The 14080-nt window shown below is 40.7% G+C and overlaps 1 protein-coding gene across 1 annotated transcript in view; it reads right to left on the bottom strand.

Annotated features, from left to right (window-relative positions):
- Nucleotides 1–14080, bottom strand: part of LOC117302252 (phosphatidylinositol 4,5-bisphosphate 3-kinase catalytic subunit alpha isoform-like) — a 63570-nt gene that overhangs the window by 19552 nt on the left and 29938 nt on the right. Inside the window, exons 8-15 of the mRNA XM_033786105.1 lie at nucleotides 11246–11521; nucleotides 8301–8413; nucleotides 7815–7896; nucleotides 5951–6115; nucleotides 5041–5144; nucleotides 3512–3680; nucleotides 2290–2518; nucleotides 515–593 (exon numbers count right to left, since the gene is read on the bottom strand). Coding sequence (XP_033641996.1) covers nucleotides 515–593; nucleotides 2290–2518; nucleotides 3512–3680; nucleotides 5041–5144; nucleotides 5951–6115; nucleotides 7815–7896; nucleotides 8301–8413; nucleotides 11246–11521 — 1217 coding nt within the window. The remainder of the gene's footprint in view (nucleotides 1–514; nucleotides 594–2289; nucleotides 2519–3511; nucleotides 3681–5040; nucleotides 5145–5950; nucleotides 6116–7814; nucleotides 7897–8300; nucleotides 8414–11245; nucleotides 11522–14080) is intronic.

A 14080-nucleotide genomic window follows, 5' to 3' on the forward strand; every position in this document is an offset into this window, starting at 1 on the left:
TTTAATACAGTTAAGTGTGTATTAACTGTATTAAATGAGCTACAGCAATAAAAGCATTAAATCAAGTTCAATCTTCAGCCATCTGGCCTCCTGAATTATTACATGGTGTCAGAAGTAAATTACAGTGAATAGATGGATAGCATCAAGCAACCAGATAGCCTTTGCCTGGAGGGAAATGTCTCCGAAAACTGGCGTAAGTGGAAACAACGATTTCATTTGTACATGACAGCCTCGGGGATGGCAGACAAACCGATGTATGTCAGATGCTGCACGTTGTTTCACACTATTGGAGAAGAAGCACTTGAAATATACAATACATTTGACTTTGATAATGAAGATTGAACTTGATTTAATGCTTTTATTGCTGTAGCTCATTTAATACAGTTAAGTGTGTATCGCCTTAAAACATGGCCGCCTGCATACAACATTTACTTGTTACACACGGCCTCGTGAGGGCGCTCTTCTAATAACAAGCCGTATTACAACAGATACGATAATGGTATAGATAACTTACTTGAGATCCAAACCATTCATTTGCCAGATGTTGTCCATAATCTCAAGAATCTGTAGAGTCAACATGTCCTGACGAAGATCTGTCAATCAAACAAAAACAGCAAATATATCATTCCATCATCATCTTCATCATGTGGTTAAATAAGAGAATACAAGAGTAGGCAATGAGGCCTAAAGTGGCCGTTTAAATTTGCTAGGGCCTGTGGCTGTGTGATACAGGCCATGTTAAAAGAGACAATGGACAGTAACCGTTTCCAAGCAATCCCCAACAAGAAAACTCACATTTCAGTTTTCTCATTATTACCTTGAAGAGAGTGAGTTACAGCTAAAAATGTAAAATAGTGTCTCTTGTACTGCTTTAAGCACTTTCGGAACAGAAACAAAATTCACAGATTTACAAATAATTTACAGGGTTTACAGAAGGTAATGGTGAAAGACTTCTCTTGAAATATTACTCCATGAAATGCTTTACTTTTTGAGAAAACATTAAAACAATATTAATTCTCGATAGCGAGAATTATGGATTTATTTGAAACACATGTCATGACACAGCGAAACGTCCGGAAACAAGGGTGGGTTTTCCCGTTATTTTCTCCTGACTCCGATGACCGATTGAGCCTAAATTTTCACAGGTTTGTTATTTTATATATAAGTTGTGGTTCACCAAGTGTGAGCCTTGGACAATATTGTCTACCAAAAGTGTCCAATGGCTTTAAGCGTTCGTTGAGCATACAGTGCAGTTGGCTGCCTCCAAGTTGCCTGAAAATATTGCGTAGTGTGACCAGGCCCCAATTTCATGGCTATGTATACCGTAAGTGAAGAATAGAATCTAGGTGCTTGTAAGCAGGGAATTCCACGCTTACGTCAAGTATACCGTAAGTGAAGAATAGAATCTAGGTGCTTGTAAGCAGGGAATTCCACCGTAAGTGAAGAATAGAATCTAGGTGCTTGTAAGTAGGGAATTCCACCGTAAGTGAAGAATAGAATCTAGGTGCTTGTAAGCAGGGAATTCCACCGTAAGTGAAGAATAGAATCTAGGTGCTTGTAAGCAGGGAATTCCACCGTAAGTGAAGAATAGAATCTAGGTGCTTGTAAGCAGGGAATTCCACCGTAAGTGAAGAATAGAATCTAGGTGCTTGTAAGCAGGGAATTCCACGCTTACGTCAAGCAAATTTCACAGGTTCGCAGGGAATTTTGGCTCGTGCGCACTCCAAGTTACTAGGCATTTTTCGCCTACACAGGTAGTGCAGAAATTTGCTGCTTGCCCTGCAAGTGGAAAATGGTAATCAGAGCCATGAAATTGGGCCATGCTCTTAAAGACACTGGACACTGGTGAAGACCAGTCTTCACACTTGGTGTATCTCAACATATGCATAAAATAACAAACCTGTGAAAATTTGAGCTCAATCAGTCGTCGAAGTTGTGTGATAATAATGAAAGAATAAAAAACCTTTGTCACACGAAGTTGTGTGCTTTCATATGCTTGATTTTGAGACCTCAAATTTTAAATCTTAGGTTTCAAAAACAAATTCGTGGAAAATTTACTTCTTTCTCGAAAACTACATTACTTCAGAGGGAGCAGTTTCTCACAATGTTTTAACTATCAACTTCTCCCCATTACACGTTACCAAGAAAATTTTTATGCTTATAATTAGTTTGAGTAATTACCAATAGTGTCCACTGTCTTTAAGGCCAAAACCTATTTTGTAACCATGGATTAGGACAGAAGGTTAAAGCTGTAGTTTAAAAAAAAGACAAATTTTTGTTTAAACTCACCATCCCCTCTCTTAAATATCACCTTGATGTCATCAAACATTGCCTCGGCCATGAAGTCCTGGTTCTCCCATACCAGCCATAGAGGGCGCTTTGCTGATGACATAATACGGCAGTCTTCTACCTTGAGTTTGCCCAGAGTGAAGTTAGGATTGAGTGGGAGTGGGAAGTGTTGGAGGGCATCAATAAAGTCAGCTTGCTGCATCTGGTCAGATAGGTACTTCAAACGATCCTAGCAAGAAAAAACCAAATAGTTTTCAATTGTGAGTTTGTATGGAACTTGATGTTGTACTCTAACCCTTTCATGCACCATTTTTTATATTTAGTGATAAATTGATCATTATGAACACATTATTTGTTCACAAAGGGACCCCCCCCCCTGGGAAAAAAGGGTCACAGAAGCACCCTCAAGAGTCCTCTTTCTCATTCTGAAAACTTTGTGGCCATGCAATATTTATTTATTTTGTACAACTCCATGTACATGTATTGAGGGAATTTAAACCAGTCGCTAGCGACCCATCAGCGCTTAAAAGAGTCAAGGAACTCTCACGACAGTACAAGGCTGAATTGAAAAAGTTTACATTCAATTCAACCTAACACTTTTTTCAATATTGCAAAACGTAACGACAGTCAATCTAGATGTCAGCTGAATTATGTGTGGTTTGACTTAACAAGATGCAGGAGTAACCAACAAGGAGGAGCTAATCAGTTGTATGAAAGGTAGAGTTGTGTGGCGTGTCAGACATCAAACCCGACTCAAACATGCGGCAATGCGACAACTTGGGTCGACTGAGTGAGAAGGTGAGTGAGTTGCCTCGCTAGCTCAACAAGATCAACCAATCCCTGGAGCATTGTTTCTCTCATCACCAAATTTGCAAGTTTCTGAGAAGTTTATTACTACTTCAAGTTTACACTCCGTCAAGGAACATTCGATCAAGTTATATGCTTCTCCTCAATGAACCCAAGTCTCGATACTTCTTGGGTGATAAGTCTTTTTTCTTCAGCTGCATCACGCATCTGGAACTCTCTACCACTTAATCTAGGATCTTGTCTCTGTACCACAAAATGTCGCAGGTTTTCATGGACTAATTTAGTTGTCTGTTTTTCTTTCATTTTGTGTTTGGATTGCTACGCCTTAAACACCCAGCAGGGTGGATACGTGTGCATTACAAGTCTTTATTAAAATTATTCTTATTATTATTTTCCCTTCTGTTTGGATACTTACTTTACTCGTGTCATCTTTTCTCTCGTTGAGTGATATCGTTAGGTTTGTCAATTTATCGATAGCTTCCACCTGTTTGACTATGAGTTTGAGGTATGGTCCTAGCGCTCTGCAATAGGCTTCTAACATCAGACCAAAACGCTGGCTCACTTTGGGCTTGTGCATCTCCGATCTAGGCAGGACAGGAGAACAAAATATGAGAAGTTCAAATTTGAGAAAATGAATCAATCCAAAATCATATGAATTTGGAGTTTGAACAAAGAACATTTTGATTAGAGTGGGATTTGAACCACTGACCTCTGGTTTTAACATGCCACTCACCACCAACTGGGACATCTAGCCTTATGTTGGCTCCCTATTTTATAAAAATCCGTGTGGACTGTAGAAGGGGTAACCCTGTTTCAGCCCTAGGAGTAGGTGACAACGGCCTCTGGAAAAAATAATTGTAGCCCGCACCTTGAAGTGGCCTTCAGGCCTTGTGTGTCTGGCGACTTGCATAAAAACAATTCTTTGTCTGGGGGGGGGGGGTCCATATTGAAAAAAAATAAGGGGATGACCACTAAAGGGCTAGATAGCTCAGTTGGTAGAGCACAGTTTTCCTTGGGGTAAGCAACTTGATATCCATAAATTACTATTGAAAACTGAAATGCAAGATTGGTATGTGAAAGGGACAGGCCCAATATTATGGCTTTACTCACCGCAAAATTCTAGGCTTATAGTATCCTGCAAAGCAATAAGTTTAATGGGCAATAAGCGCCAAACTCCTTGCAAACCATGAATTTGGCCTCTGAGCTTTAAAAAAGGGCATTAGGAACAAATAATGGGTGTGTTCGATTAGCTTCCCTGGGTCGAACCCGCGGTGCTCACTCGGGTGAACCCCTGACAAGAGCTAATCAAACGATCACACTCGCCCTCTCGTGGAACGTCATGCACCTTGGCTCGGGTCACCCCCAAGTGACCCACTCCACAAGCAGGGCACTGGGGGGCTGACACGGGTGAGCCCCTGGAATGACGTCAAAGCTATTCGAACGGACTGGGGGCAGACAAGGGTCGACCCAGGGAAGCTAAACGAACGAACCCAATAATGGCTTCTTATGTAGCATGTGATCCCTTTACATAGCACCATGTAATGGTTAACATGCTGCTGAGGTGCAATTTGCTGCCAATCAAACCAGTAACACTGGGGCGAACCCCTTCTCGTTTCGATAAGTGCACTGGGTTCTTTTACACGCGTCAGGACCAACGGCTTTACGTCCCATCAGAAAGACAAAGCATCATGGTTAAGTGACTTGCTTAAGGACACAGATGTCGCAAATCCACTGGATGGAAGAGTAAGTCTGTTTCTTTTGTCTGGGACTCCGTGAAGGAGTTGCCTACATTTTATTTTTGTGCAATCCTTACATGACTACTGCCAAACACGCACAGAAACTTGAATGTCAGTTTATATTAGCGTGTGTTATGTAGAAGTATTGAGCGTCATTTTGTAAAAATTCCCTTGAAATGTTTTTGAAATCAAGATATTTGTGATTTACCTGAGATGCCAGAAGAAGAAATGACCGATTCTTTGGTTGTAGAGGGACCTTCTCATGAGAAATCTAGCCAGTGGGTTGTCTAGATATGACTCATACTTCAGCACCTGAAAATAGACAACCAATTCTCAAAATTTGATTTCACCTGTGACATCATCTTGTGTGGAGCTGGCCTCCTTCTATATTACAAGTTATCACACGAGCCCGAGAGGAATATGTAAAAATATAGCGCTTATGCGTCCCACATCCAACGTCCAATTCGAGCATCTGATTGGTGGATTAGCGCGTACTGGAAGATAATGTTTAATATTTTGTTTTTATCTCTTTACTTCTTTCCTACACCATTTTGTAAAAACACATCAATTTTGGCCTTCCAGCCATGCTCTGTTTCAATGAAATATCAAATAATTAAGCTGCAAAATACATTACAGAAGGCCCTTATCCACACAGCCTAACAGTATACTACAAACATAAGTAATTTTCGTTTTGTACTTGTTATAAATAGAGAAATCACATCCATGCGAAGTTGCAGAACTACTACAGAGAGCCCCCTTCTATTGCTGCTCCTGTATTTAGTATGTACACTTACCTGTACAAGCTGCAGAATATACTACAGCAGGCCCTTATCCACACAACCTAGCCATATATATACAATACAAAATATTCTAATACTTTGCATTACAGAATCACTAGAGAGAGCCCCCATCTATTGCTACTTCTATATCTGGTCTGTACACTTATCTGTACAAGCTGCAGAATAAACTGTAGAAGGCCCTTATCCACACAACCTAGCCATATATATACAATACAAAATATTCTAATACTTTGCATTACAGAATCACTACAGAGAGCCCTCGTCCATCCACCTTTATAACAGTGTATTGCTGCTTCTATATTTGTTCTGTACACTTACCTGTACAAGCTGCAGAATATACTGCAGAAGTTCTTCATCAGTCAGATTCTGTTCCAGGGATTCTACAGCAAACGTCCTAACCCCAAGATCAGCATAGCTACAGTCAAGAAGACCAAGAGAAGTCTCATTATCCACAAGATCCCAGTCCTTCAGGAGGATGTATAGCTACAGAACCAAAAGAAGAAAAAAAAGCATTTATTATAAATGGTGGCGTGTCATGTCCTAGAGGTTAAGAGCACTAAATTCAAACTCCGTTGTTTCTGATCAGCAGAGCGTGGGTTCGGGTCCCAGTCATGGGACACTTGTGTCCTTAAGCATGACACTTAACCATGATGCTTCGTCCTTCAGATGGGATGTAAAGCCTTGCTCCCATGTGTTGTGTTTGACGCACGTTAAAAAGAACCCAGTGCAATTATCGTATTGAGAAGTGTTTCGCCTCAATGTTCCTGGTTTGATTGGTAGAATATTGCGCCACAGCACCTTGTGAACCATTACATGGTTCTACTGTATGTAAAAGGAGTAGGTCTCATACTTCAAACATAGTCCCACATATCTTGCAGAGAAATACTAAGGGATTAAAAGAGTAGCGCTGAGTTCAAAAACAGCCGTTTAAAACCTGCAGGGTCGTGTCAACATGATAAAGGACCGAGCCTAAGGCCACGACTCTTTTATTGCCACTACTCTTTTATTCACATTCATAAATGTCCTTTTGTTAAAAAGCCAACAAAATTAAGATGATAGACAATCTGCTTTGTAGCGAAAATTTGAAGTTTGTACATCTTTTTACAAAACTTTTTTAACATTTTGTTTGGTAGGCGCTGGATTGTGTGAGTGCGTGTTAAACAAAAATTACGTGCTGTTACTAATAGCCATGAATTGCCTTCCGCATAAGTAAATTGGCATCCATGAGCTTGCGCGCCAAACAAGCGGAGCCAGCAGGTTTTAAACAGCTGTTTTTATCAGCCGTTTAAACACCCCAATGTGGCGGGCTCTCCACCAATAGGAAGAGCGAAATTGTATAGGGGGTTTATGAATGTACGTTAAAGTGCCTTGAGCATCACTGAGTGACGGATGTGCATACATGTACGTTATAAGAAGCCAATATTATTATTATTATTGTTATTATTAACAGCTCTATGAATAACTTCATAAAGCTGTTAAGCAGAAAATACTAGTTGAACATATTCCCTGCAGAAATTGAGTAGGGCACCAGCCCCAAAAAAAAAACTTAATGTAATTTTGGCTGGTAACCTGTTTCTGCTAAGCAATACTATTAGTTTTGGTTTTTACCCATATACAACCGTTGTGTGTTAGCACTGTATACCTAGCACTTACCCGAGTTCTGTGAAAAAAATCACAGGCATATTACTCGGGTAGGATTTGAACCAACGACATTTGCAACTCTAGAGTAGTGTCATACCAACTAGACCACCGAGATTGCCCAGTGGCTAGAGGCAGTTCGAATCCTATTCTGTGCTTAGCGAATTTTTGGGGCTTACAGGCTCTATGAAATTGGGCCCAGGTCACCACGTATGAAGTGCAAAACAAGACCTGACATGGCCCCCTTTCTTGTTTCATTCACCTTAAGCAAAACAAAGCCCCCTCACTCATGTACAATTGAACCTTTGTAAAGCCTGGTTCAACCTCCTGTGAATGCGAAATGAGTTTTGACGTGACACGGCTGTTTTCGCAGCGCGAATGTTTTGCAGGAGTTGAGCACAGTTGCGAACTAATCAATGCAAATTTGTGACGTCAAAATTTGTATAGCATTCACATTCGCAGGAAGTATGAACCGGGCTTTAGACTTTACGCTGCAGTTTTAGGGACTATTTTGTAGCAGGACAAAGTGTGAGGATTGATTTACCAGCGAGACGTCATCCCTCGAGTTCCACTTGACTGCATTGAGCAACTTTGGCAAGGAGTTGGGTCTCTCTCGACAATACCTCCTGGAAATACAAATACAGTTTTAGGGGAAGAAATTTAAAAAAATATTGATTGTCCACTTTTAGCAACAAAAAGATCCGTAATTTTATGGAGGTTTGATTGACATAAGCGTAGGTTTGAATCATGGCCATGATGGCGTGTCATTGCCCAGGGGTCAAGAGCACCGGACTCAAACTCTGGTGTTTCTGATCAGCAGAGTGTGGGTTGGAGTCCCGGTCTTAATACTTGTGTCCTTAAGCAAGACACTTATTGCTTCATTCTTTGGATGGGATGTAAAGCTGCAGGTCCCGTGCATTTTGCAATGCATATAAAAGAACCCAGGTACACTTATCGCTAATAGAAGGGGTTCGCCCCTCCCCCCACCCCAAACCAATATTTTTCATATCCTGTTTAGGGCTTAGCTTACCTGTATTTCCAGACCAGTTCTTTATCTTGTTCCGACATTTCATGTAGCGTATCTCGTCTAATTATTTCATCTAGCTGTTTGGCTTCTTCCTCTGACGGGTCTTCAAATGAATCCTGTATTACCAAGGTTAAAGAAACGTAAACAATAGTTTAAAGTTAATACAACAAGGTTTATGACAAGCTAATCCAAGTCAAAATTACTGAACTCAAGTTAATTGCAAGTTATGCAATAATGCAAATAAAACTTAAAGGGAGACATTGCCTTCCAACTTGGCACTTTTGGCAACAATGCATTTATAAATTATGGCTGGAAAAATGTTTTAAAAGTAGAACAACAAATAGCCTTTGGCTTGTGTCCATGACTACTCCACTTTACTAGGCATTCTACGCTTACAGAACACGCAGAAGTTTGGTGATCGTAAGTGCAGGATCATCGGTGGTAAGCAGAGCCGAGAAACTGGGCCCAGTTAATGACATCTTAAAGCCTGGTTCATACTTGGAATGAGAATGTGATAAGAATTTTGAAGTCACAGGGCTGTTTTCACTGCGAATGTTTCACATGAGTTTAGCAAATTTCTGTTGATGCGAGTTATTCATTGTGAATTTGTGATGTCAAAATTCATATTGCACTCGCATCTGCATGAAGTAAGAACTGAAATATAATCAAATTGTCTTGCTACATAACCAGTTAACTAAATCTTCACCAGGTTTGCAGGATTATTTACAAGGTTAATGTAGAGGTTATCTTTGGTTTATAGTTTACTAACTTAGTTTAATTGTTAACTATTTAAGCTGACACCAGGGCCCAATTTCATAGCGCTGCTTAACGGTGAGCAAATTTGCGTGCTTACTGTAGCATAAAAATTTGCTTAAGCCTTAGCGTATTTCACAGGTTAGCACATAAAGTGGGCGGCCATATTGAGTGTTTACCGTGGATTTGCATTGTGTCGACATTTATTTTTGTGTGGTAAGCACCGGAAGTTTAGCATGCCTTTTCGTGTGCTTACAGTTAGCAGCGCTATGAAACAGAAATTGCACAGTTAGCACAAAATCGGCCGCTAAGCAGGCCTATGAAATTGGGCCCTGTTGACTCAAGCCTAGCATACATTATGCCCAACAACGCCTATCTATACAGGCCTGTGAGCGGGTCATGAAAAAAAAAGCGGAAAATTGTCCGGATTTTTGGCCAGCACTACGAACGTATTAAAAGGCTTTAATTAAAAACTGAAGCGTAGACAACACATTCACAGAAACATAGGCCACAATTCTTACATGTAACGATGTGTTGTGCATCCTCATTTCCAATATATTTTTGTAGCATTCCTTAAGGAATGAATTCACAAGCGCGATGAGTCCTCGTCGTCGACTGCCATTTATTTTACTTGTCGCCAAAAATTACACACTGTACACATCACAACGTACGTCGCGTGGTGGAAAATCATGTGTGCCAAATATTGTCTCAAGGTGTTGGCTTTTTAGTAAAGCGCCCTCTATTGGCACAATGGAACAATGACATTGAAGTACATGTAAAATAGACATCGCGCTAAACGAAAAATTAACAACAACGGCTCCAATGAAAGACCAAAACGGAGAATTTTACTGGGTCTAGCCCCCAACTCACATGTCAAAATCAAATCGCATTTAAAGTGTTTTCCGATTCCAGGTACGTGCTGCTTGACGATCTATTTCGGATGTCAAAAAAAAGAAGATAAAAACGGAACGGGAAAAAAGCGGAGCCCGCAAGAAAAACAAGGAACGGGAAAAAAGCGGAACCCAAGAAAAATGCGGACGGGAAAAATTAAAAAGAGCGCATATCCGCTTTAAAGCGAAGATTTCACAGGCCTGAACTATAGAAGACAGGATGCATTTTGGCCTCTAGAGGGACACAACATGCACTGCTTTAATCTTACATCCGTTGCTAAAATGAACAGCTATGAATTTGCTTTGAGCTTCAAAGAAAAATTGCAGCCACTTAAAAATCAATCTGAGATTTAAATTATATTGATTTATTCCCCAATGGATTTGTAGTCTCCTAAAGTACCCTAGGCTTGAAGAAAAAAAATCACTTTTCTGAAATCGACTCCAGAATTGAAACCATTTAATAATAATTTGCTACTAGGGGCTAGGAAGACAAATTGCTTTTTAAAATGTATCTGGAAGGTTGGATCCAAGAATTCAAGCTGAACTCAGCAGCGTGGATCTTATCTATGTAGGGAAGGCTTGGCTGTGGGCTCTGAATTAACTGATCATTCACGATATGGGCTCAATTTAATAGAGCTGCTTAACGGCCGATTTTGGGCTTACTAGACAAGTTTCCATTTCATAGCATCGCTAACCATAAGCACATGAAAAGGCATGCTATTTTTCTGGTGCTTATTGTTTGAAAATGAATGACGTACAATGCAATTCCATGGTTATCGCGCAGGCTGGCCACCTGACTATCTTGCCAACCTGTGAAATACGCCTAAGCAAAGTTTCTTGCTGCTGTAGATAGCAGGAAAGTTTGCTTAGCATTAAAGAGTGCCATGATAATAGGCCATGGTGGCACCATTGAATACTACTGAAGTACACACTCTATGTTTGAGATCTTTATCAATCGGATGTGATTCACATTACCTGTATTGATCCATGGCGCGATACAAACAAGATGCACGTGTACCATATCCGCCATATGGAAGTCAATTCCCTTTGAGTGCTAAAAATTTAGGATTCAAACTGCCTCCAGCTTCCGGGCAATCTAGGTGATCTAGCTTGTAAGACACTGCTCTAGAATTGCAAAAGTCGCGGGTTTGAATCCTACCCGAGTAATATGCCTGTGATTTTTGTTCAGATTTCGAGAAAGTACACGGTGCTAACACACATAGGTGTATGGATAAAACCCAAATTAATATTCTTTATCCCGATGCAAATTTCCATCTACTACATGTATAACATATTGAAACTTACAAAGACGGAGGTTGTGTCGTACTGTGGAGCCACATACATGGCATATTCGCTGATCTCCTGGAATTGTGGAAACACCAGGCTGTACTTGAAGCGGTCAAACTCAAGCTCAAGACACGGAGCATCTTTGTTAGGATTCGAACCCGTCTGGCCAAATGGGTTGAGAAGCTCATCATGCCCCTGAGGGAGGGGCCAGAGGTAGAGGCGGAGATTGCCTGCTTGGAGGCGGTTGGTGTAATCAAACAAGTTGACATTACCCCAAGCTATGCAACATCCACCCTAAAAAACAAAGTCAAAGAAAACAAAATAACAATATCGTTAAAGGGTTTGGGTACCTTTTGTACGACACAAAACACAAAAGTCCACAGATTAAGAACCATGTGACATCAAAATTCATTTTGCACTTTCATTTACAGGAAGTATGAACCGGGCTTAAGGCTTAAACTGTTTGACCAGTATCCAACATACATGATACAACTAGTCCTGAACCGGGCTTAAGGCTTAAACTGTTTGACCAGTATCCAACATACATGATACAACTAGTCCTGAACCGGGCTTAAGGCTTAAACTGTTTGACCAGTATCCAACATACATGATACAACTAGTCCTGAACCGGGCTTAAGGCTTAAACTGTTTGACCAGTATCCAACATACATGATACAACTAGTCCTGAACCGGGCTTAAGGCTTAAACTGTTTGGCCAGTATCCAACATACATGATACAACTAGTCCTGAACCGGGCTTAAGGCTTAAACTGTTTGACCAGTATCCAACATACATGATACAACTAGTCCTGAACCGGGCTTAAGGCTTAAACTGTTTGGCCAGTATCCAACATACATGATACAACTAGTCCTGAACCGGGCTTAAGGCTTAAACTGTTTGACCAGTATCCAACATACATGATACAACTAGTCCTGAACCGGGCTTAAGGCTTAAACTGTTTGACCAGTATCCAACATACATGATACAACTAGTCCTGAACCGGGCTTAAGGCTTAAACTGTTTGACCAGTATCCAACATACATGATACAACTAGTCCTGAACCGGGCTTAAGGCTTAAACTGTTTGACCAGTATCCAACATACATGATACAACTAGTCCTGAACCGGGCTTAAGGCTTAAACTGTTTGACCAGTATCCAACATACATGATACAACTAGTCCTGAACCGGGCTTAAGGCTTAAACTGTTTGACCAGTATCCAACATACATGATACAACTAGTCCTGAACCGGGCTTAAGGCTTAAACTGTTTGACCAGTATCCAACATACATGATACAACTAGTCCTGAACCGGGCTTAAGGCTTAAACTGTTTGACCAGTATCCAACATACATGATACAACTAGTCCTGAACCGGGCTTAAGGCTTAAACTGTTTGGCCAGTATCCAACATACATGATACAACTAGTCCTGAACCGGGCTTAAGGCTTAAACTGTTTGACCAGTATCCAACATACATGATACAACTAGTCCTGAACCGGGCTTAAGGCTTAAACTGTTTGACCAGTATCCAACATACATGATACAACTAGTCCTGAACCGGGCTTAAGGCTTAAACTGTTTGACCAGTATCCAACATACATGATACAACTAGTCCTGAACCGGGCTTAAGGCTTAAACTGTTTGACCAGTATCCAACATACATGATACAACTAGTCCTGAACCGGGCTTAAGGCTTAAACTGTTTGACCAGTATCCAACATACATGATACAACTAGTCCTGAACCGGGCTTAAGGCTTAAACTGTTTGACCAGTATCCAACATACATGATACAACTAGTCCTGAACCGGGCTTAAGGCTTACACTGTTTGACCAGTATCCAACATACATGATACAACTAGTCCTGAACCGGGCTTAAGGCTTAAACTGTTTGACCAGTATCCAACATACATGATACAACTAGTCCTGAACCGGGCTTAAGGCTTAAACTGTTTGACCAGTATCCAACATACATGATACAACTAGTCCTGAACCGGGCTTAAGGCTTAAACTGTTTGACCAGTATCCAACATACATGATACAACTAGTCCTGAACCGGGCTTAAGGCTTAAACTGTTTGACCAGTATCCAACATACATGATACAACTAGTCCTGAACCGGGCTTAAGGCTTAAACTGTTTGACCAGTATCCAACATACATGATACAACTAGTCCTGAACCGGGCTTAAGGCTTAAACTGTTTGACCAGTATCCAACATACATGATACAACTAGTCCTGAACCGGGCTTAAGGCTTAAACTGTTTGACCAGTATCCAACATACATGATACAACTAGTCCTGAACCGGGCTTAAGGCTTAAACTGTTTGACCAGTATCCAACATACATGATACAACTAGTCCTGAACCGGGCTTAAGGCTTAAACTGTTTGACCAGTATCCAACATACATGATACAACTAGTCCTGAACCGGGCTTAAGGCTTAAACTGTTTGACCAGTATCCAACATACATGATACAACTAGTCCGTAAAAGTTTAAGCTCTATAAGTCATCGGAGTTACAAGAAAATAGTGGAACAAATAACCTCCCTTTAGATTGGGTTTTAGACTTGTGAGATCAAAACTAACCGTCTGACTCAATTTCAAAACACTATAGAATTTATATTTTGACACTTACTAATGGGCAATTTCGAGCAGCAACCATTTGTTGACCATTCGTCGACCACTTGTCAATGTTCCATGGTGACCTATACATGCAATATATCCTGGGTACCAGGCAAAGTCAACCAATGGTCGACAATAGTCCCTCGCTTGAACTTGCTCATATATGTGCACTACCTTTTAAGCGTAGCTGAGAAAATTGACCCATTATGTATTGACGCCTTCATTGTTTGGCC

Source organism: Asterias rubens, chromosome 18 (assembly GCF_902459465.1).
Source record: "Asterias rubens chromosome 18, eAstRub1.3, whole genome shotgun sequence".
In the NCBI taxonomy this organism is placed as follows: domain Eukaryota; kingdom Metazoa; phylum Echinodermata; class Asteroidea; order Forcipulatida; family Asteriidae; genus Asterias; species Asterias rubens.